Source organism: Drosophila pseudoobscura, chromosome 2 (assembly GCF_009870125.1).
Source record: "Drosophila pseudoobscura strain MV-25-SWS-2005 chromosome 2, UCI_Dpse_MV25, whole genome shotgun sequence".
Classification (NCBI taxonomy): domain Eukaryota; kingdom Metazoa; phylum Arthropoda; class Insecta; order Diptera; family Drosophilidae; genus Drosophila; species Drosophila pseudoobscura.
The window spans coordinates 14,571,102-14,594,607 of record NC_046679.1 but is presented as its reverse complement, the minus strand read 5'-3'; the positions used below and the strand labels follow the sequence as shown (position 1 = coordinate 14,594,607).

The 23,506-nt window shown below is 42.3% G+C and overlaps 1 protein-coding gene across 6 annotated transcripts in view; it reads right to left on the bottom strand.

The window, feature by feature from the left end:
* Positions 1-23,506, bottom strand: part of stumps (DBB domain-containing protein stumps) — a 33,027-nt gene that overhangs the window by 8,182 nt on the left and 1,339 nt on the right. Inside the window, exons 1-5 of one of the 6 annotated variants that reach the window (XM_003736536.3) lie at positions 23,305-23,320; positions 17,823-18,055; positions 8,188-8,429; positions 7,898-8,070; positions 7,528-7,751 (exon numbers count right to left, since the gene is read on the bottom strand). In XM_003736536.3, the coding sequence (XP_003736584.3) occupies positions 7,528-7,751; positions 7,898-8,070; positions 8,188-8,429; positions 17,823-17,832 (649 nt within the window). In that variant the 5' untranslated portion in view covers positions 17,833-18,055; positions 23,305-23,320. Of the gene's footprint in view, positions 1-3,508; positions 3,740-7,527; positions 7,752-7,897; positions 8,071-8,187; positions 8,430-8,553; positions 9,123-17,822; positions 18,056-21,071; positions 21,221-23,304; positions 23,321-23,506 lie in introns of those variants that run through there. The other 5 variants (XM_001358737.5, XM_015181887.2, XM_033380716.1 and 2 more) reach the window with 5 other exon arrangements.

Sequence of the window (23,506 nt, the reverse complement as noted above, 5' to 3'; positions counted from 1 at the left end):
GGACAGCTGGACATTGGTCACGGGTCCCAGGGGGGAGACATACATTCGTATGGACTGGAGATGGGGGTATACTTATAGGGATGGACGGTCAGTCACAACGATTATAAATGACATTGTATCTCTCTCTCTTTCCCTCTCTCTGAATGTGCCTGCATCTCAAAATTCTGGGGGCAATCTGTGCTCGGGATTTGGGTTCGAGAGAGGTCACAGATTTGGGAAGAATTCTGTAATAATCGCAGAGCCCTAAAGAAGAATGAAAGTGATTGAAGTTTTCTTTGAAACACTCGGAGATGCGATTCTGCCTGAAAGTTTACATTTTCTTTCTTTGAAAGCATTCCCAGAACTCTACCAAAAGTTCTCCCACTTTTTTCCAAAAGTTATTCCCTTTCTCTGTTGACCCAGTAAATGGAGAAATTTATTTTCTCATTGAAACGTCTAATAATGAAAACATTTAAAAACACATCATAAAATGGTGCAACCATGTAATGGTTCTTTCCCTAAAGGAATTTCCAGCTAAAAGCAAACATAAACAACAATTTTAAAATTTCTTTCAGCCCTAAAAACAGCAAAAGAGCAAAAACTACAAGCTACAAGCTACAAGCTAAAAATGAGGCATCGAACAGTATTCCAAGCCATAAACATAAGGAAAACAAATACCATGGAATGGTAGGTGGGAGGTGTTAGGGAGGGAACAGCATTTTCACGCTGCGTGCCGCGTCACGGAGGGGAGAATATCTTGGAGAAGTCCAGGCAGGGTTATAAACTTTATAGAGACTGAAATCGAAGCGAAAGAACAACTGAAGTGAAGTGAAGTGAACTCTGGATGGAAGGCGAGTGAAGGGAAGTTCATAAAATGCAAACAATTCCCGGCATTTATGTAGTTGGATGGATAGTTAGATGGAGGGTCTGCCGATCCATTCTTGATGTTCAGAAATGCATAATGCATTTAAATGCAGTTTTTATACAACTGGGAGGTCCCTCCCAGAAGGAGTGGGAGGAAAGTTCTTCTTCTCTGATGTTATTTTTGACGTTTTTGACATTAATGTTTTGTTATTCCCCTCTGTCGCTGTCATAAAAGGGCTTCTGCAGACACAGGCACAGACATACGACTCACACACATGTTTTCGTGTGTAATTCTCGTATAAAAACAATGCTCCGACAACTCTTTTTACCCATCTATAAATACATCTAGTTCCCAGATCTACGTATATGTATGTACACTTTTGTTGTTTACGGGGGGATCTGGGGGAATTCGAGGTATTAGGGCATTGAATAATTGTGCAGCAGGTGTCAAATGTCTTGGCTCATCCGTCAAGATGAACCCGATGCCTGGCGGACTGAATGTTTTTCAAGAAAATTGTAATTTTTCAACACAAAATATTAAAAATCACATAAACAGAGAGCTCAAATTCGTGTTAAACTCAACATTTGTGGTCTTATCAAAGGGGGGAAAACTCACTCACTCATCCACACACACACCCCCACTACCCCGAGGACATACATACGTAGGCCCTCTCTAATGTTGATTAATGATCGCCCCAGTTGGAAAAGCGACAACTTTGTCAAACACTTCATCGGAGGCATTCCCAATGTTTCACGTTGGATAGGTGTGGTGTGTGGGAGCGTTTTTTAGGGGGGTGTGGAGACCCTATTTATGTCACTCTGCCAGCCATTTCACTGATCTATGCATTCTGTGTGCCAATAAATGTCTTCATAAATTTCAGCCCTCCCATCAGTCGCACACCCATCAAGAGGAGGCGTCTCCTAATACAGTCATAAATATATGGTTAGACGATTCCGAGCAGTACGCACATAGTTTGATGGGGTTACCATTTTGAAGGGGTTTTCATTGAAGAAAGTGCTTGAATAAAGAGGAATTGAACTTGTTGGGCATGATATCAAATATACTTAAACTACTCCCCTCCCCCTCGATTACTCCTAAATGATGGAAACTTCAAGGTTAATAGGCGTGAGTAAAATGCCCAAATAAACCAATAAAAAACTCACACACACAGTTAAAGCATACGCCCGCATTTTGTTGGAGAGTGTAACGAGAGCACATCTTCTTTTTTTATGTAAAAAAAAAGCAACAGAAACAACAGCAACAATAATAAGTTGACAATAATCGAGTCAAATTTTTCGTTTCCGTTTATTAAACAAGTGTAAGGGAGTGAGAGAGCGAGGGAGAGAGAAAGAGCACGCGCTATATGTGCGAGTGTGTGTGCGTGTGTTGTTGTTTGTTTCCTGCATGCAATTTATGCTGCAAGCTTCGACTTCAGCGCACACTTAAACAGTCTTCTATGAGGGATTTCCGGTGCGTGCGTCGCGAACTGAACACACACACACACATACATACATACATACATAATAGAGGACAAGCAAAATAAAGAATAAAGATTATCGGAAGGAGAATTGAAGAAAATGCAACCATTTTTACGCATATTTATTTGAATTTCCTAACAAATATTATCGGGAGACTATGTTATTAATATGAAACAAATACTCCTTCTGCTACTGGTGATTCTTCGTCTACTGCTTATTTTTCTTGATCCTTCTTTGCTTGCCTTCCACTGTCTGGGGCAAAATCATAATGAAAATACTGCTTTCCTGCGGCACGGCACCTGCTGTTGCAGGGGGATCTCTGGGCGAATGAAGGGGGCTTTGGCTCTGGCTCTGGCTCTCCCTCCTGTTCTTGCATTACCATCTCGCACAGCCCTTTCAATTCAATTCAATTTATAATTGCTGTTTGCTTTTTTTTTTTGCTATTTTTATACGCAACCACAACAGAAAGGCAGAAGAAACCGAAGAAACACAAGTAATATGAATACTTTTTGAAGCCTAGTCGTAGGGCACGCGCTACGGTTCCGTCCGTCCGTCCGTCCCCCTTCTGGGATGCACATCTGTGTTTTCAGGGGCAGCAGCAGCTGCCTCTCCCTCTTGCTGTCTATTGCAGCTCCCCCTTAATTCACGGCTTGGGCCCCTACTTTTTATGTCTGGCTTTTCATTTTCCGCTCTGTTCCGTGTCCTTCTCTTTTTGTTAATTATTAGAAAAGAATGGGGGAGGAAAACCCGAGTCTAGACAGTTTTAAACGGAAATTCAATCTGTGCTCTATTTTTGAAGCCGTGCCCCTCATCTGAGCGGAACACGTGCTGCGGATAGGAGTCCGTGCCCCCCAGCCGAGAGTGGTTTATCCGCCACGTAGCATTATTCAAAAATCCTTCAATTATCATACAAAAGGGATTGCATTCTATGGCAGAACCCTTTTCCTATAGACAGACAGCTCTCCCCCACTTGAAGAATCCCCATTTTCCCTATAGATAGTACGCCTCTACTTGAAGCACCTCTAAGCGAGTGCATTGTCTGCATTTTAAGTGCGCGTTTGAACATCCCGCTCAAATCAGTTTACCATTTCCATGCCTTGGTTTTTAAATGGGTTTTCAGTGCTCCAAGAGGATACCATAGTAGTCCATTAGCTTCTCTAAAGTATATACTCCTTCGAGTACTCACCGCAACAGAACGTTTCCATCTCAATGTTTTCCACTTGTAGCAGCATTTTGATTGTACAATATTTCACAGCACCATTCACCATACACACAGATCAAATCATTATCAATGATTATAGTAATATTGTAGCAAACTGTTCTCAAGAGTTCTTCAGCTTTTGGTTTTCCTGTGCGCATGCGCAACGCTTCAGACGTCAAGCTGCCACAGTCCTTCAATTTCGACTGGCAAAAGCTGGCGTCTTGACTTGGCTTTGGGCCTTCTTCGCGATTCGAAATGCCAAGAATATCAATGAGCTCTCTCTCCCCATCGGTTCTCTCTCTCTCTCTCTTTTGCACACTCTCTTAGCACCTCTCTTTCGTGGATGTGGATAAACAATGCATTGGAAGATTATAAAATAATAAAAGTCAACGCTGTTTCTGTTGTTGTACGTGCCCGTGACGTTTAATCAACGCATTGTCCATTTTTAATAAGGAACCCGAACCCGAACCCCCTCTTCGGGATCGTTGGATCGCTTTGCGTCCCGGGCCATAAACGGAATTATGGCATTTTAAGCGATCAACAGAGATCTCTGATTGCTTTTTGTCGCTATCCCTCACATATCGCCAACAACCCCTTCGAGCCATATGCGGCGGTGCCCCACAGTTAGGATCGCAAAAGCTTGTACGCAAATAAAAAGTCATCATAAAATATAAGTATTTTTATAGCCATTTAAATGGCACCAGCAACAACAACAGAAGCTCCAAAAAAGGAAAACAGAACAAAAATCAACAAAATAAAATTAATAATAATTATAAATGGGCCAAGAAATATGATTTTTTAATGGGTTACCATCGATCTTGTAAGTGGAGAAAGACTTGGATTGGATTAGAGTTGAAGGCTAATGAAATATAATGCGTAAAGAAACTTTTCTCAGAAGTTTCCGTGGAGGAAGAATTGTATTACTAGGAATAATAAAGAATAGTGATTCCTCGATTGGATTCTAAGAAGCAAATTGCTAGAATTTCTGCAGAATTCGTAAATTAATATATTTATTGCTGTGATTCTATAAAATATACTCAAAAGAAACCAATCTATCATCGAATTCCACCAGGATCTGCCGTATTTCATTTACCTCCAACAGGAGTATCCATCTTTCACAGGTCTCTCTTTCAAATAGTCACAAACAGCCACAAGCCCCAACAAGAAGCGAAAAGGAAACTTCCCAAAATTGAAACGTGAGCAAAATTTAAGTTGGTTTAGGTACTTATTATCCTACCAAAAATTATGTTAATTATTTGGTTAGTATTTATGAATGCAACAGGTGTGGAGGAAGACATTTTGGTCCCTCAATAGGATACCATTGTGTATGAACTTCTGTTCGGGCTGTTTGATATGCGCAGAGGCAGCAGACAAAAGACCCCAGGCGAGAGGGATCTAGTGAAGTGTATTGAACCCCTGAATGGATGGATATGAGGGGCACAGGAGCCCGCCCCAGTGTAATCTGATGAGCAGATGTTCCACGAATTGAAAACAGAAGCCAGACGAACAAGACGATTGGGGGAGAAAGATGCATAAACAAGTGCAACGAAAAGCAGAACCGCCATAAGAGGGAAATGGAGAATTTTCCGCGTCTGTTGCTGCTTCTGTTTCTGGCGTTTGACCTCAAATCACCTGCCACATTCCACAGCCACTGAAGCAATTAAAACTGTGTAAAAAATTGATAAATGGCATATTGCCCCGAGGGGGGTATCTCTATAGCTCGCTTTATAAACTGAAGTACGAGTATATTATGGGGAAACCGCACCACACACAAAAACAGAAGAAACATGGCCAAAGTAAACAGCAATTTGTGGAGGAGTCTCTTTTCTGGGATATGGTGGTGGTGCTGGAGCTGCTTCTGCTTTGATGTATTCACTGTTTGTGCTGCCAATTTGTGAATACAAAGTGGGAGGAGAAGGAGGAGGAGGACCAAATTTGGCCAATCGCTTGACTGGCACGCGCCATATGCTAAACAGTTGGACTCCACCCCGCCCACAGCGGCACCCCCAATGGGCGGAAGATGGAGGTACCTCCCTTTCCTTTTATGCTTCCGTGCCATTAACACGTTTGAGAAGCGAGACCACAAAGCTAAAGCCAAAGACCCGATGTCTGCCCCATCAATTATGCAAAGTTCCGTTTCATATTGGATGTGCAGTTTTTCCAATTTACTTTACTCGTGTGCCTGCCACACCCCACATCGCGCATCGCGCATATGCCACAACATGCCCCCACTCCAATTGGTTTATTGACTTCTGAATGGAGACTCCCTTTTCCGTTTGCTTAAGCATTTGTTGCCAGCATAAAATAGTACTGCAATTCCCATTGTTGCCATATTGAAAACCAAGCGGAAATGTGTGTCTCCGAGGGGCATCCGAGGCATCCATCCCCTCATTAACATACGACTACTGTTGCAGCAACATTTTAGGGGCAGTGCATTGGAACACCCACAAATATGGCAAAAGTTTTCGTTTGTTTTTCCTCGGCCATAATTTGAGGTGTTAAAACGGAATTGCATGTGGGCGTTGTGGGTTAATTGCGGAGACCCCAGTGTGCCTGGCTCTGATTGAATGGAATTGTTCAGATTTCCATATAAGGAGGAACACGAAATAGATTTCCATAACGAAAAGGAGGAGTGCGAAAAGTGGGTCAAATCAAATGAGGAGTAATGGGAGTAGATTGATGATAATTTAGCTGCCTGATAAGGTGAGGGAAACCGTTGGTCTTAGGTATACCTTTGCCTTAGATGTAGGGGTATTTTCTCTAGAGAATATTAGAAGAAAAATAATATTCTTTAAAGAAGATAAAGATATAGTTCTTCCGACGAATATCTATCGGAAAAATATTCATCCAGAAGACTCTTAAGATGTGAGAGGGAAATATCAAGTGCAACCATTGATATTCAGAATAAATATCATCCCAAATAAACCACTCAAACACTCACCTAGAAGCCATTTCAAGTGCCTCTTGTAGAGACCCTCTCTCTTAGCCTCGATAATCTTTCTGGGACTATCAGTCACTCCGAAAGTCTTAAATCATATCAAGAGTATCCATCATATCTCAATGTCAAGAAAAGGGAAACCTTGAAAACGTTTTGATGAATACACAATGATCGTGCAAAGAAGTCCTGAATGGATCATAAACCATAAACTGGCGACTTTAACTGGGGGGATACTATATACTCGTACGATATGTGTACGTTGAAGGAGGCAGATGTGCCCGTGTGTATTCCATATTCTAGGGGCGGCGGACTGGAATCTGGCATGCAGCGGCCCGCCTCAGTGGCATACATCATGGCGAGGAGGACTGTCAATGTCAGGCCAGTCACAAATGTCAGTCAGCGTCGCCTCATTACGATCCCCAACACAAAACCAACAGAAACAGAAGCCGAGTGGAGGTGGAGGCGGAGCCGGTGTCTCTCTGGCGACTCTCTGGCGACAATCGATCCACCAACAATCCCCCGATTACAATTATCACTTGGTTAAACATTGCAATGTTGTTGAATGCAGCAAGTGAGGCTTGAAAGCACAATCCCTCCCCTCTTGGGTATTGGAGGGGACATGAAATGGGGCACAGTGGCGAGAGCGAGAGTTCAGATCGATGGCGCCTGCCGGGCAGCAGAGGAGCAAACGACGCGCTTAATATGCAAACGTGATGCAAAGCTTCGAGGTAAAGGTTGTACGGGGAGGGTATGGTGGGGATACCTCTGGCTGGGGGGAGTGGCGAATGCGGAGCGACTGACAGCCGCCAAAGTGCAAAAATGCGAACGCAAATCGAGGGCAGGGAATACAATTTGCCGAACACTTTGTCTTTGTCTCTGTCAATGCCAGGGCTAAGGGGTAGAGCTGGGAATTCTAGATAGGGTATATTTGACTACAGGGAAAGGAGGTGACATTTGAAGACAAGATAAACATTTGTGGCAAATGAAGGAAAATTTCAAGTCGCTTTCTATAAGATCTTTCAGCTAAGTCCCAGAATACAGGAGAAATAATATTGGGTTGACTTACCTCTTCGTCGATGCGAGGTGCCGCGGAATTTGTTGGGCGAATGGACGGGCGGCCGTGGAGCCATCATGCTGGGCACCTCATCCGGAGAGCCCAAGCCCATCGATGCGGCTGTGTTCTGGCGTTGACGATCTCCCTGATGCTGCGACCAATTCCCAAACGAATGGCGACGGCCTCCTCCTCCTCCGCCGCCACTTGGCAGTGTATGATGTCGATGGGACTTGCTGCTAAAATAAGGAATGGAGTGGCGAGGAGAAACGATATGGAAACGATTAGCATGGAGTCAAACTGTCAACAGCTGCACGCCAAAAACACATCCTGTCCCCAGCACCCTACCCTGCCACAAATCGCGATCCCGATCTTGATCACTCACCTTGTTGGCGATGTCAGCGGATTGAAGACCTCGTCGTGCTCTGTGCCTCCCGCTCCGGGGCACTGGGAGCTGTGCGTCTCATTGCAGGAGCCGAGGCGTTCGCGGAACTCCCGCGATTCCGAGTGTGAATTGGACGAACGCTGGCGATACAGCTGCTGCATTTCAAACGATTGCTAATGGGAAAGCGGAAGAGGGCGGAACATTAGACAAACACTCGACAGGAAGTGGCAGTGGGAGATGCTGATTCTCCAGATTAACCAGAAATCAACTCCATTCCGATCTTCACTCACTATCGAGAAGCCGCCCAGGGAGTTGAAGCTGCCGCGCGGGCTGCCAAAGGCCATTGTGGCCGTCGTGTCGAGATTGGCGGATGTGATCAGTCGCATCTGTTCCGGGTTGGACACCACCATGGGTCGGGGGCTGCTGTTGCCCTTCGAATTGCGCCGTTTGAACAGCGAGAATCCCTTACTGGACGACTGGGAGTCGGGTGTCCGCGGGGATTTGGTGTCATTGCAGAAATAATAGGGATTATCTGTGTGTTGAAGAGGGGTTTTAGGGGGGTTATATTAAAGGAGTAATGGAAGGGAAGTACATATATTATAAGTTGGTCGCTCTCTTCCTGAAAGATTTAGTATTTCCTCTCCCTAAGACTGTACCTGAGAAGAAGGTGTTTGCATTATCCACAGTGACAAACATCTTGAGATCCTATATGCAGTATAACTCCCTTGGAGCTTGCTCTATTTGGTATGCTCTCTGCCACTCCTTAAAATGTCTCTGCCACAATTTACTGCCTTGATTTGTGAGGCATCGGCACTTTCACTACTGCGCATGCGCACGCGCCAAAAGTCACACAAAAGACGCGCAAAGTCGCACAAAATAAGCGCAAAACCGATAAGCGTAAAAGTTCCAAGCAAACACGAATGATGAGTGCCAAAAATGGCAAAACTGCCGCGGATTTCACTGATTGATTGATAAACGCGGCAAATACTCGTAAATTCCAATTCAAAATGATGTTATATCAAATCGATGTTTGTTTTCCGAGTTGGGTTTTTGGTTTTTGAGAAGTTTCAGTGGAGGCGCAGCGCGTGCTTCTTCACTGACATCCCGAAACTGAATAAATTCTAAAACTTCAACGAGAACAAAACACTGCGCTGCCGTCCTCTGTCCGCTGCCTCTGGACTGCTCTTCCACTGCTTTACTCTGCCTGCCCTATTCACTGCTTTCCTCTGCGCTTCCACTGCTTTTCGGTTTTGGTTTTTATTTTCCATGCACTGCTTCTTCTTCAATTCCATCAACGCACGACGTTCTACGCACAGTGGAACCTTTTGTGCACTTTTGTGGCAAAAATCAAATATGTTTAAGTAATAAAATATGCATCTCTTAAGCTCTAATATGCTATTATACAATAGATGCCTTTGTAGTACATTTTGGGGCATAGAATTTGGTTTTGGTCATCTTCCGCATTTTTAAATAAAAAAATTACTTTGTGTGGAACCACTTCCTTCAATTTATAACGAGTTTATCATGCAGTCGTCCCACTGTACGGCGCAGCGCAGTCCAAGAAGCAGCGCAGCAGCAGCAGCATAAAAACAAAACAGCCCTCTCGCTCGCACACTTACACACATAAATGCATACACACACACACATACGAGATCAGTGTTTAAATATGGTTGCCACATTGCGCCTTGCACCCACTCAAAACGTCGATCCCTGTCCTCTGCCACAGGGCTCGCTCTGCCTCCGTCTCTTCGCAGGGGAAAACTCCATAGAGAAGGGAAAAACAAAACTCTATGTCGAAGGGAAACTCACTTTTCCTGAGGGGCATTGTTGTTGTACCTGCGCATGTTTTTCGTTTGCGTGCGTTTTTCGCATGATCAAATTATCATCGCCCTCGTCTTCGTCTTCGTATGTTTTCATGATTCCCCATACCGTCCCATGCATGCCCCACGTACCGTCGTGAATTTTTGATGAGTTCCGATAGGTAAGGAATCAGAAATAGAAGTCCCAACGAACTCCACTCCCCGTTTAGTATTCCCCACGTCTTATCAGTGTCAAAGTTTGAATTTCTTTGCCGCGTGTTGTCTGTGGTTGGGTTCTCGTCTCTCGGTTTCATGATTCGACGATGATGTCTTCTGTCATTTGTTGAAGGAAACATTTATGAGATTGTTTTGGTTCGTTTTTTTTTGGAAGATTCTCAAGACCATGAGAATAGAATATTTGGAGGAAGCAGTGTGAGAACCATACTCGTATTCTTTTTATGAGAAAGAAGCGAGTTATAGAAATGGAATGAAATTAAATTGAAGTTTGAAATTGAAGATGAATACGAAATATGGTTAAATTTTCTCCATTTCTTCCATTGGCAGTGTCGCAGAATATTTTGCAACATTTCCAGCAGTCTCCGGCTCCATACACATGGAAATTGTCATCATTGATGGGCCCCGAGACCCATAGACCATCGACCAGGGAGTGCCGAAAATAGAAGACTATAATAAAAGGCGACATATTCCCGGCACATTAAGGGGAAATACAGGAACTGTAACTCGGGAGTGAGAGCATCAAAGGCCAACACCAACAAAGGCCATATGACGAGGAGGTACATATACTCGTATGCACATTAAAGAGTGCAGCAATTGTGCTAAGGGAACGAGCACATTTTCACTTTTGTCCAAAGGAAAACTGAAGTGGCAAAATTTGAGCCGACTCCATGTGGTCTCTCTATGGAATTCCTAAGTGGACTCTGGGCCTCTGTACGGCGACTGAGACTGGGCCAACAAACCCCGAACAACAACAGACAGATGCACTGCACATTGGGACCCATGGAAAACTCGTAAAAAGTCTAAAGAAATTGCACATTTCGTAGTCTATAAAGGCGGGAGGAGGTATGCTGTTCGAGTGCCACTCCATTCGATGTGAGCAAGTGACACTGTATCTGTTCTACCCGTACCACGGCTAGCTATGTGTGTGTGTGTCTGGTGGATGCAAATGATCTTGAACCGCATCTCGCTCTCGGGTACTTGCAGTCGATTGTTGTACTTGTGGAAATGCATTTGCCTGCACATAAATGTCAAATAGTTGTCTTCGCCAGCACGCTTCACGTGGCAGGCACTCTTCTGGGACGGGACTGCACTCGGGGAAGTGGGCTCTCTCTAGACGAGTCGTAAATCTGTAGTCGCTTGTACTAGCTGCAACCTCTCCTTTGTCTAGTTAGAGCTCAAAGTGGAGCAGCCTTGTTCTGGTCTCTGCTGGTTTCCTTTCGAACGCCATTTGTTGCACTCTCGCTGATTGTTCTATGGCGCTGACAGGTTAATTACACTTCCTACCATTCGATACGTTCAGATCTCTTTGGGACTGTTGTTCTCTGGGGTCAGTTTTGGCGTACTTTTGTTAAGTTGTGGAAAACTATATGTCTTAGCAGATGATTTGTAGAGGAACAAATTCAAATAGTTGGGGTAGGGTCATCAAATATCTCACGTTTGTCTCGACAAGAATATTCCGATTGGTTTCAATCACAAATTGTTTATAAAAACTTAACTCGAGAACAAATTTCGTGTTAATTTCCTAAATGATTTTTCAATGGAAATACTTTGAATAAGAAATTGATGAAATATTTCATAGACAAATAAATAAACCCAGAAAATGTCCGAAATGCAAGGGATTTCGATTTTTTATTGCTCAATACATACAGCGAAAATTTTCAAATAGCAAGAATAATTTCCGATTATGATTGAAAAGATTTTCGCTATTACACTGTGAGAAAAAATAAAAACTTTTGAATGTACTTTGAGACAAATACTAAGTTGTAAGATTGGATGAGAAGATCATATCCTCATATTTAGAATTGGCCATATATCCCTGAAAATATTTTGTACAAAATGTCTTTCCAAATCAAGACAATCTTGAACAAGTCTTTATTTATTATAAAACCAATGGGATTGATGGCTTTAAATGGCCTAAACAAATAAACGAACATATAATAGTTTCAATCAAATGGGAAAGCCCGTCTAAGGAAAGTCTTTTGCCAAACAGGAAGCAGGCCAAAAGAGGTGGTGGCAAAGGGAAAGGGGTGAGGGGAAAAGTGCGTACTTGTGAATTTTTGATTTGTTACATTGTTGTCGTAAATCGTGTTGCCACCGGCCTGACAAGACCTTCCTCAGTGCCACTCCCAAACATATATTGCGTAGCTCAAATGTACATGCAGGGCTTGCAACATTCGCCACGACAGGGGAATACTGCAGGAATAATGCTTGCAATGTTTTTATACGCTTCCAAAGGGGTATTACGATTTTGAAGAAGTGTTTACAACCCAGAGAAGGAATTGTATGTTTGATCTGTATCAAAGACCTGCAAGAGTATCCAATGCTTCGGCCCTCAAAGATCGCATACCACTCTTGCTTATTTTTTTTTTGAATCTAAATATTTCTCTCGTAGCATGCTCCTATTTACTCAGCCTTTTTCATATGAATTCCGAGATAGTCATGCGAGCATTCATACCACCCGCCTCAGCATCTATTTTCCCCCCGATGGAATAGCATTTTTGAGTCATTTTATGTGCACTACGAGTTTTCCTTCACGTTCAATTGAAATGTTTTGTTTATTATTTTCCAGTTTTTATGATTTAACCCCAAAGAAGGGGCACGGAACGCAGGCACACGGGGCACAAAAGACGAGGGGAATGCGGTGCATGTCTGCCCGGAAGTTTGGCAACATGGCGCGACGTTGAACAATCAGGGGGACCCCCATGATTCTTATTGTTATTATTATTAAAATTATTCATCCTCGATTGTGGCAGGTGCACACGAGTGGTTCCTTGGAAAAACTTAACAAATTTAAATAATATTTTTACGGAATCAATAATGCGTTTATGGCAGAACAAGTGCTGGGAGGAAGCTAAGCCAAGGCTTCAAGTAGAATTGAGATTCATTTCCTACACATATGTTGTTTCAAAACATCATTAATTTGTCGTTTGTCTCAGTTTTCCCTGAGTTATATTTATAATCGATCATAAAAAGGGCTCTCGTACATATCTTCGGGCTTAAAAACCCATAAAATGCTGATCTAAAAGTGTTATGTTATTTTAGTGTACCGAAAGAAAAACAAAAGTCCATAAAATAGTTGTGAAGAGTTCCGCCCTCGGATTCAGATCTAAGAGCCGCGACATCGGAACAGCAGCGGAAGTAAAGTGCCCTGAAAAATGAGACGGCAACCCGAAAGGGACCACTCGACAAATTGGGAAAGAAAAACTTGCCAAAAGGAGGATGCGACCAAGGATTTGTAATTAAAAATTCCAAAACCAAAACCAAAATTCGATAGTCCGCCCGATCGCGGCACGGCACGTGTACTCCATGTTAATGTTCCGCCGCCACTCGAGAAAAATCCACAACGGAAATGCCAAACAACAAGGGAAGAACAGGGAGATTTTACCAAAAGAAAGACACATAAGAAAGGGATGTGTTTAGGAAGTGAAAGCAGGGGACAGTCAAGGAAAGTGTGGTGGTGTGAGGCGAGAAGATGTATCTCTCTACCTGTGAGATACATTTGATGAGAGTGTGGGCGAATGAAGGAAGGGCTACTGGAAAAAGGTGTCGGCGATGCAATCAGAAATCAAATAAACACTTTTATGATCTTTGGTTTTATGGCTCTTGAGTGTTGTATTTGTCGCTGTTTTGTGGTTGACATCCATGGAGTATATTGGGCCGGAGGAGGGGATACCTATGTTGGCCCATTGTTGCCAATACTAAATGTTATTTATAAGAACTACTATACCGAAAAGGTGTTTGGAAATGCATAAACGTCGCTGCAAGTTCATAAATCCACAGGCAAGAGCCGCCACGGCAGCCGCCCAGACATCTGTTCAACAGATTTCAATTCCTCCGTCCGTCCGTCCGTCACTCTCCCTGCACGGGCAGCTCTTTGGGCTCTGGGCAACAAAACAAATGTTTAATTATTTTCTTAATGGAAACTCGCACAACTCGCAAACTGAGCACAAGACAAGGTTCTCTTCCGTGAAAAACGAAGAAAAAAACTCAAAAAAGAACTGCTGTAAACTCCATTACAATCCCCCGTGCCATGCCCATATACTATATACATATCATCCATATCCATGTCCCTGTTTCCATCAGCCTGCCATCCCCTGCTCCCCTGTGGAGCGCGTGTCTTTTTTTTACCAGGGAATCTTCCCTAGAAGGAGGCATGTACTAGGAAATCTTTCTGCGCAGTTGCTCGGAGGCATCCCATCCCCCAGTCTTTCAAATGAGATAACTTTAGGGATGGATCCATTGTGGTTGCATTGAAGTTGAAGCCCGACCACAGGTTGATGTTAAATGTCAATTGGCATACCCTGGAGGATCGGTGGTGCATTAATTACACCATCGATATCGCCATCACAGCTTCACTCTCAATCTCCTACTCTCGATCCCCCCGTCGCAGTTCCATTTTCCACATTTTCCCCATTTTCTAGCTCCGCTGACGTTTATAATGATGCTGTTGATCTTGTAACGCTTTGCACTTAGGCTCGTTTCTTTCGGTTTTTTTTTTGTACAAGCATCTATCTTGCGGCACACACGAACTCTATCCCAAATTTTGATTTATTTCGCTGTGACTGCACTTGTAATACGAGATCTTCGGAGGGGAGTACGGCATACGACACACAGTTGAAGATGTTTCGGAGGCGCACAGACTGTTCTGGACATCATGGAGTACATTGATTGAGTTTTTTGGGTAGAGTTTTATATATTTGCATGGTAAATGTTTAGGTAAGATTTTCTAATATTTCAATATCGCTTTTAAAGTTTTATCATATGCGGGGACTTAACTGGTATGCCAGTGATTGCTTTTAATAAACCTACCATCCTTATTTAACTAACTTGATTAAGGGTGACGTAGATAGCCCTGGTTTGTTGAGCCGCATAAACTTTACGATTCTCATTAGATCCAGTATAAACTATATAGAGTTGTCCCTTCCATTTAGTAGATCGAATTATTCCATGCATGAACCGTATAGTGTCTTATGTTCGGTAATACGCGTTGCGAGTTATGCGGCAGCGCCCCTCAGTCGGTTGGGTGGGGGAGGGCTACGTTTCTTCCAGGATCCGCGCGTAACAGGCCTTCGGCTTGTTGTCCTATGGGCCACTTGATGGTGCAGTCATTTAATTTGAGAGATCTCTCAGTACGGAATTCTTTATAAATCCTAACAAATTTTTACCAGAGTATTAATCAAAAACTATCCCTAAAGTTCAGTTGATCCTCAGAAAACCTCAAGAAATATATATTTTCCCCTTCATGAACCCGGGCTAATGGTTTACCATCTCCTACTCAAAATTCTGCGAGCATTTCCTCATATGTAGCTGTCGACATAAATTTTCATTGTTCCCACTTGCTTGACTTTGGAATTAGGAAAATGTTGCAGATCTGGGGCCACCATTCAGTCCATCCCAACCCACACACTTTCCACTGTTTCCACTCTATCCACTTAGATGGAAAGTCTCTCGACACGCATCGTTGGATTTCCCTTAACGAAATGTTGATCAACATTCTTTCGAGGACTCGGTGTCTGGTGCGACCCTAGACAGCTTCACAATTCCTATTTGTATACCTTCTCCTACTCCACCTCCACCTCCCACTCAGCGCTTCTGTTTTGCTATGATTATGAGGTGTGTAATTACAATTTTTACGCTCTTGTCGCTGGCCATGTAATTCAATTATGAAGAATCATTTGTAGCAGATGGATGTCTGGCGACATCTAATGTCTTTTGTGGTATTTTTAGCAAGTCAAAGGCAAGAATTGTCTGCAAGGAGGACCTACTGGATGGCCTCACAAATGATTCGTAAAAGAAATTGAGATATGAAATAATCAACGATTCACCAGAGATATTCACAATTAAGCAGATGACATGAGAATTTGCGTAGACAGTGGCCCAATGCCCATATGTCTGTGACGACAGTGGCTGGCGACTGGCGATGAGAGAAGAGTCCGCGGACCGACAACCAATTGAATTGGGGTCTCTGGTCCACTTTTCCCCGATGTCTGACGGCAGCCTTAATAGATCTCTTTATCTTCAGCCGACTGCCAGACGAGGACGGGAGGCATGGAATGTTGGCGAAACAAAAGGCAATTCCTGAAGCCCCAACAAGTGAAAATTAATTTGCGTAAATATTGACAGTGAGTATTTAATTATTATTTTAGGTGTGCCTCCAGCTTTACAATGGAAAAACGTATTGATCATCAGTTCGATGACGTTCATGTGACTCAGAATTATTGAAAAAATGCAGTACGCATTGTTCGTATACGAATTTTTGATTAATTTCGCATAGAAATTATATGTCAGAGTATAATGGAATGGTTGGTTTTAGGGAAAGATAAGATAAATAATGGAGAAATATAACGATAGTTGATTTTATATAGCACTAATATCCCCTCCAACATCTTCTTTCGAGCTTCGACTTTAGTGATTTCCTGGTTTTCCTTTTCAGTTTATCCTCTTTTCAGATGATTCCCATTAAATCATGAATCCATCACAAAGCCTAACTACAAGTTTTGTGAATGAATGAATCAGGAACTGAATGAATGGCCATAATCATAACTCCCAAGCGAATATAAACATAGGGAGCACTCGACTCGTGCAATGAGTGCAATTAAAAAGCGCAAACGAAGGAATGAATGAATGAATGAATGAAATTCAATGCAGATTTAATGAATGATTTACATAGACAGCGGCGACAAAAACTATTTATAAGAATGTTTTGTAGATGCGGGCAATGGACCACGACCAGGGAGGGATTGCCACCACTCTACCATCACTCCCCCTTCCTCTTCGGAGAGCCTCTCCCCGCCACCGTCGCTCCAGAGACTGGGACTTTCGAGTTTTTGTATTTTAATTGCGCCATTTCCCATATCAGCTGCCCGATTATTTGTTCTAGTAAGCGGACATAAATAAAAATAACAAAAAACCAAGGAGAAAAGGCTGCAGTGCAGAGATACAGATGCAGATACATGCCACAAATCTGACTAATTAGAGGCTGCCCTGAATGGGGTGCCCAAACATTTGATTTGTTATTTATTATTTGTACTCGCAGTATTCACGAGTATTATCTCTATTATGATTGCTCCAAACACAAATTGATGGATGACCTGGTCTTCCCCTGCTCCCTGTCCCTGTGAGTGGCAGCGAGTCGTGGAAAATATCTAATAGATACACTTACGTATGTACGGAGAAGTCATTCCCTGGGAAAATATCGCACTTTGCCGTTTTTAGGTGGGCCTCTAACTAGAGCCTAACCCCCGATCTACACGTTCTTGGCGCCGCCCCGGGCCTCCCTTCGATTCGGAGACAATCTTAAGTGGATTGCTCCAGTTCGCCTCGGCCCCCGGACGACTAATCGTTCGAGTTCGTAAGATAAATGCGTTGGCGTTCTGGGAAATTGCCAATGCAGTGTGTGTACTCGTGTATCTCATACCGCATTCAGTCCACTTTCACAGTAGTTGTCATGGGCTGATCATGATCATTAGGAATGCCATGGAATGGAGGAGGATACACAATATGTACGTACCCGTTGTACCTCTGTTCGATTTGGTGTCAAGTGAGCCTCGGGGCGTGAACGAGCTTGTCATGTTTATGCCATGTACTGGCCATGCTGGAGAATCTCAAGAGATATACATACAATACTATGTATGTTGGTACCAGGATTGGCAGTTTTGGAGTGTGGACAACTACAAAGAGTTGTTAAATAGGGAATGAATCCTTGAAAAGAGCTCCTTTTACGAGCTGGCGATCTTCAGATGGCGATATCTGATATCGAGCTATCAATGTTATCTATTCATAACCAATATTTCTGAATATTTATCAACTGAACCGGAAGCCCTTAAAACTTTGTCCCATAAAGAACAGTTTCTTCCAACCATTTCCCATTTCCCAGTTTGTGTACTCACCCACAGACATCTTCTTTGGTTCCTATGATAATTTCGTGTATAAACTTTGATGGACGACCGTCTATAGTGTGTCTCTGTGACACTGAAGTTTCTCTAGCATACAGCAGTCGCTTCCTTCAAGTTGGGGAGTCTCCTTCCACCTGCTGGGGGGCTTTGCACTTGTTCTGGCCAGTTAAGGCGCTTCCGGCGGATACGAACAGTCAAAGTTTTGGTCGCATATATGGGAAAGAGACCTGCGAAACATGGAAAATAGATAGGGAAGCATAACAATTAATATTAAACAAAGTTTTTCAATTAATTATGCGCATGGCCAAGCAGCACAGTGCACGGTGACGATAAATATGGGCGGGAAGAGGGGAATTAAAACTAAAGTATAAAGTGGACAGCCAAAGGTTTCATCGAAGGCATTACGGGCCTAACGGTATGAGTGGGAAATTTATGAAAATTTATGAAAATTTCCAGCGGAAGCAACAAGTTTTCCCCCCAAAAACAAAATCACGCCCGGAAATGCAGCAACGTGCAGCCCAACATCCCACCCCAAGCCCCAAGCCCCCAACCCCATGCGTCATTATGAATAATTATTTTGGAGATGCACTCGAAAGTTTGTTTAGTTTTTAGTTTCTAGTTTTTGTTTTATCTACTTTACAACTTCCTCTCAGACGAGTTTAAATTGTGACAACCATCGCAGTGACCGCCGACCACAGACCGCAATTAGTGCCACAAATTATTAAGTACAGGGCCCATAAAATATATACGGCCGACCGCAAAAAGTATGTGTGTACGGGGCGAACCCTTGTTGGGGAGTCTGAAATGCCACAAATATTTTTATTGGCATACTTCTCGTTTATAAGTCTATTCATATTCACGATGCATATTGATTTCAATTCTGATTTGGTGCGAACGAACAGTTCTCCAATGAACTTCGCAATCGCTGGCATCGATACATCAACACTTGACCATTCTGCTCGGACTTCGATTGGGGGGGGGATAGGATTGGATTGGGGCCGTCCCTATGTACTATATATATACTTACAAATTCTCAAATTGAATTTGTGTCGAAACCTTGGAAAAGTTTTGATTTAAAGAATTTGTTTCGTTGTTTCGATTGATTTTTATATTGGTTCGCATTTTGATTTCATAAACATATGTACATAGATCTAAGGCATACGAGTTGATTTATTCGTTTCAACATACTGCATAAACTCAAGAGTTCTGTGTTGTATCTAGAAGTTGATGGTGTTATGAAGTTTGGTGCTGAGAATTCGGGTTTCCTCTATGGCAATGGTATTTCCTGCTAAACTCATCAGAACTGTCTGTTCTGTTTATTATGTATCATATTTTGATTTTTGGAGCAAAGAACCGGACTGTTTTTGCATAGTTTAAATATTTTGAGTCTTGAGCAAATATCTGTGCTTAGATCTTATGATCTATGACTTATGATCTATGACTAACTTGAGGGACCTCTTTTTGAATGATTTTGGATCTACTTTGGCTACAGATTTCGTATTCAAAAGTCCAGTTTACCACCTGTAAATATCTACAAATATTTAAAATTAAACTATTAAGATCTCTTGTGATCTTCTCTCATTCCTGGCGCAAAAGTAAATACAAAACTTTTACCCAAAAGCTGTTTTTACTATTTTTAACCGAAATTTTATTGTTTACAACAATGTAACCCAATTCGAATACTGGAAAGTATTTATCGAGCCACAAAAATGCTTGCAGTACTCTTTGTTTTTCCACATTTTAAATGTTTACCCAGAAATATCTAAATTTAGTGGCGAAAAACGGGAATAACTCGTGCGGAAGATGACATTGAAAATTATTTGAGAATTCTGTGGAATATATTAGAGACGCTTGGTTTTTTATATGCCATTAAAGAATGAAATGATTATAGTAAATAAGTCATAAAAGATGGGAACTAAGAGAGATGAAAAGCAATTAAACCGTACGAATCTGAACGATTGGGGCAGGGGTTTGGGCTTGGGATTGGAATTGGGACTGGGACTGGGACAGGGGTATGGGGAATGGGGTTTGGGGACAGCTGCTGTTCTGCCTTCGTTTAAGACGATTATTTCATTTAAGATGGTGACATTCATTTGCATATCAATGTGAGCGTGTACGTACTCTATTGCCCTCTCTTTTGCACTCCTTTCCTTGTGTTTCTGTGTGTGTTTTTGGCTTGATTGCTACGATTTTCATTACGTTTTACCGGATATTCCAATTTAGGTAAATGCGACGTTGCCCGGGCACCAGTAGCGACAGCAGCAGTAGCAACAACATCGACAACAGTCCGTGCATGAAGCATGGAAGCGGGATTAATGTGCCCCTGGCGACATCCATCAGCATCCAGCCCCAAAAAGCACACACACAAGATCAAGTGGAGCATGGAGCATGGAGCACGGAGCTCGGAGCATGGTATGGAGGCTCTATATGCATGGAGACAGCTGTCATGGGGATTACCCTGCCTGCCGCATGATCTGCCAGTCGTTCGTTCACTCGTATCCCCTCTGTCTCTGGCACCTGTCTGCGAATTCACCTGAAATATCTATTGTGCGTAATTAGTGGTTAATCAAATTCACTTGATTCTGATATAAACAAATCGTTTAAGTACTTTTGGCTAGCCAATTAATTCTGCAAGTATCTATAAATAGTTGATTTGATCTATAAATACATGATGAGAATAAGTCTTAATTTTCGATCGGGCTGGATACTCTTTGAAAGAAGGTATAATAGATCTGAATTCAGCATTTGATTACTGTGGATTGTATGTAAGTATTAAGTCAGGGTAATGCCAGGCTTGTTTTTGGCTAAGAATCTATCGCACAGTAGGTGGTACTTTCCATAAAATTTCATTAGTTATTCCTTCTATTACTCCCCCCAAATCAATTTCATGGATCGAGTATTCTCTGAAGACTATTTACATTAATCACGGAGCATATTGATATGATTTTACTATAAACCGTGTCGGTGTCGTTCCTTCAACTTTCTTAAGCCCTTGAAATAGGCCAAGCCACCCTTTTCATGGCTCAGAGTCCCCCTAGAACACCTCAAAATACAATAGCATTCCCTTGAAATTGTAAGAGTAGATGTACCCTTGCTAGATGGGTGGTTTATATCCCAGACGCTACTCATTCGCTTGACCAATGGGTGGTCCCCCTCCTTAAATGCACAGATTTATGACATATTTTCGATGGATTTATCACAATTTTATATTTTCAGAATTTCGGCACGTAAAATTGCACTTACACAAAGGAAGAAACCGGCGAGGGAAGCGAGGGAGGCGAAATGGGGAAAAGTCCGACAATAGGCGATTCAGAAGATTGACGATATGCGAGAGCAATTTACAAGATCGTTTATTCCGCGTATACCCCCAGAGTTTTGCAATTGAGCGCCGCACGAGACGGAATAAAATCGAATAAATCAATTGAGGCGTTCTTCGGCAGCGTTTTGGCTTTTCGAATTTGTCAAACGGCCAATAAAGAAACGAAAAAATTAAGTTATTCAAAAGCGACGCGCGGGTCGCTCTCGCCGACCAATGCCAATAACATTTATAATAAATATTCACAATCGACACGAAATACGTCAGAGCGGGAGAGTGGGAGCCAATTTATTTGCGCAACAACAAAAAGATCGTTTGTAAACAATTAAAATAATTTGCTGGATGAACAAAACAGACCAATATTCATAGGCAAAGAGACATGCGAGACATAAGAGAAAACATTTCGAAGAGCAAAACTAGAAAGTAAAGAGAGCCGCAGTAAAGATCAAGAGAAAGCTTGCAGTTCTGATGCTAATTTATTTATACAAAAAATAAAATTCTTCATATGAATTTTGTACTCTTATCGAATATCTATTTAGGAAAAATGGAGCACGTTGGAAAATGTTGAGAGCAGCTGTGGGGAAAATGTAGCACAACAAACAGCTGATGCAGAGAGAGAGAGGGAGGCAGATATGAAAAAGCTTTTGGCAAAACACGCATACGCAATGTTGTGCCAGGAAAACATTTTCATTCCACCCACACAACCGTCCACTGCATTTTTTAACAAGAAATTTAAAAAAATGTGCTGTCGTTTTCATTTTTGGATGGTTTAAACAACCGATTTCGCATAAAATTTGATTAATCATGCCAGCTATGGCAACATACAGTAAGTTTCAGGGCTGAAAGTTCTTGCAAGGAAGCGTAGCCATTTTCCCAATACAGAGATATTCAAAGTTTTTGGATTATTTAATCGGTTCTGTAACAAAAGACCTCGATTAGTAATTGTTTTTGGGTGATGTTCGATGTGCTTCGATGTTTAATCGATTACTGACTTACATTCAATTCAGAATCCAATTCAATCCACTGTTTTATGTTTCCGATACGCACTGTATCCTCGCACATATTTCTCAGGAATCTTGCCTGCTGTCTGCATTTCTGATGGATTTCACTCTGACATTTCTCGTGTTCGCAATGTTCGATGCGCTGCCCCGTCTTCTTTTTTGACATTTGTGTCAAGTCTTTCATTTTATTCGGTTTTCCGCTTATCGCGATCAGCCAAGCGAACGAACTTGTGCCAAAAAGTATTGTACTATGTGGGTGCACCACCAACGAACCACCATCAAAAGCAGCGACACAGTGGCGCTGCCTGTGCCTGCCACTGCCACGCACGTTTTACGAGCTTCGGTTTTCGGTTACTTACAGCCCGAGTACTCGTGCATAAACACAAAGTTGTTTGACAAGCGCATAAAGACCTCGATGAGATCGTTAAATTGATGTATTTTATAGGCCCTACAACCATAACCACAACTACAACGATATTTCAACAATGAATATGGCCAACAATTAAAATTGAGTTCAATTGTTTGTCGTTTGTCAGATGTCTGTCGTCGCCCCATCACGAGCAACCTGTTGCATCTTCATTTGCATTTGCATTTGCATTCGGGTGGAATTTGTTTCGGGTGGGGGAAGGCCCCACCATTTTCACTTTGTCTGCACTTCTGCAACACATGAAACATCTGTCTGTGATGAGGCTGATGGTGGGTCTTGGCATGTGTTCATCAGGTTTTTGTGAATTGGCAAATTAATGGAATTTTCTCGGTTTCGATTCCCCAACAAATGGTGAAGAGGAAGACAGGAATTTGGGGATAAAGAATGTTGAAGAAAGCACCAGTCTTTTGTTGGGGTTTTGGTTGGTAAAGTATGTGACAGAAAGATTGATTGGATTGGACGTATACTCTTCAATAGATTCAATGATAGATTGATTTTGAGTTGTATCAATTGATAGAAGGATAGACAAGCATTCCCTGGCATTCCTTCCTCCTAATTGCCTCCTCCAAAGCAATCTTTCAACACTTTCAGCAAATAAAACCCCTATAGACAGACGACTTCAATAAATCCACATACGAGTGTTCTTAAATTTCCAGTCACATATAAACCGTAAAAATTCTTTTCGATTTTGCATAAATTCCATCTAAAAATAGTTTAGAATTATTCACGAACCGAATCTCACAACGTGAGATGATGGACTACGAGGATTCCAGTCTGGAGGCAGAGGCACTTCTATAAACATCCAATATGATCCTGGCCCGTGCCCAGCGCCAAAAGCCAATAACACTCTCGATCGATACCAAAACACAAAATGACAAATGGAAAATGAAATGAAATCTGTGCAACAACAATTACGGATAGATCGGAGCAACAA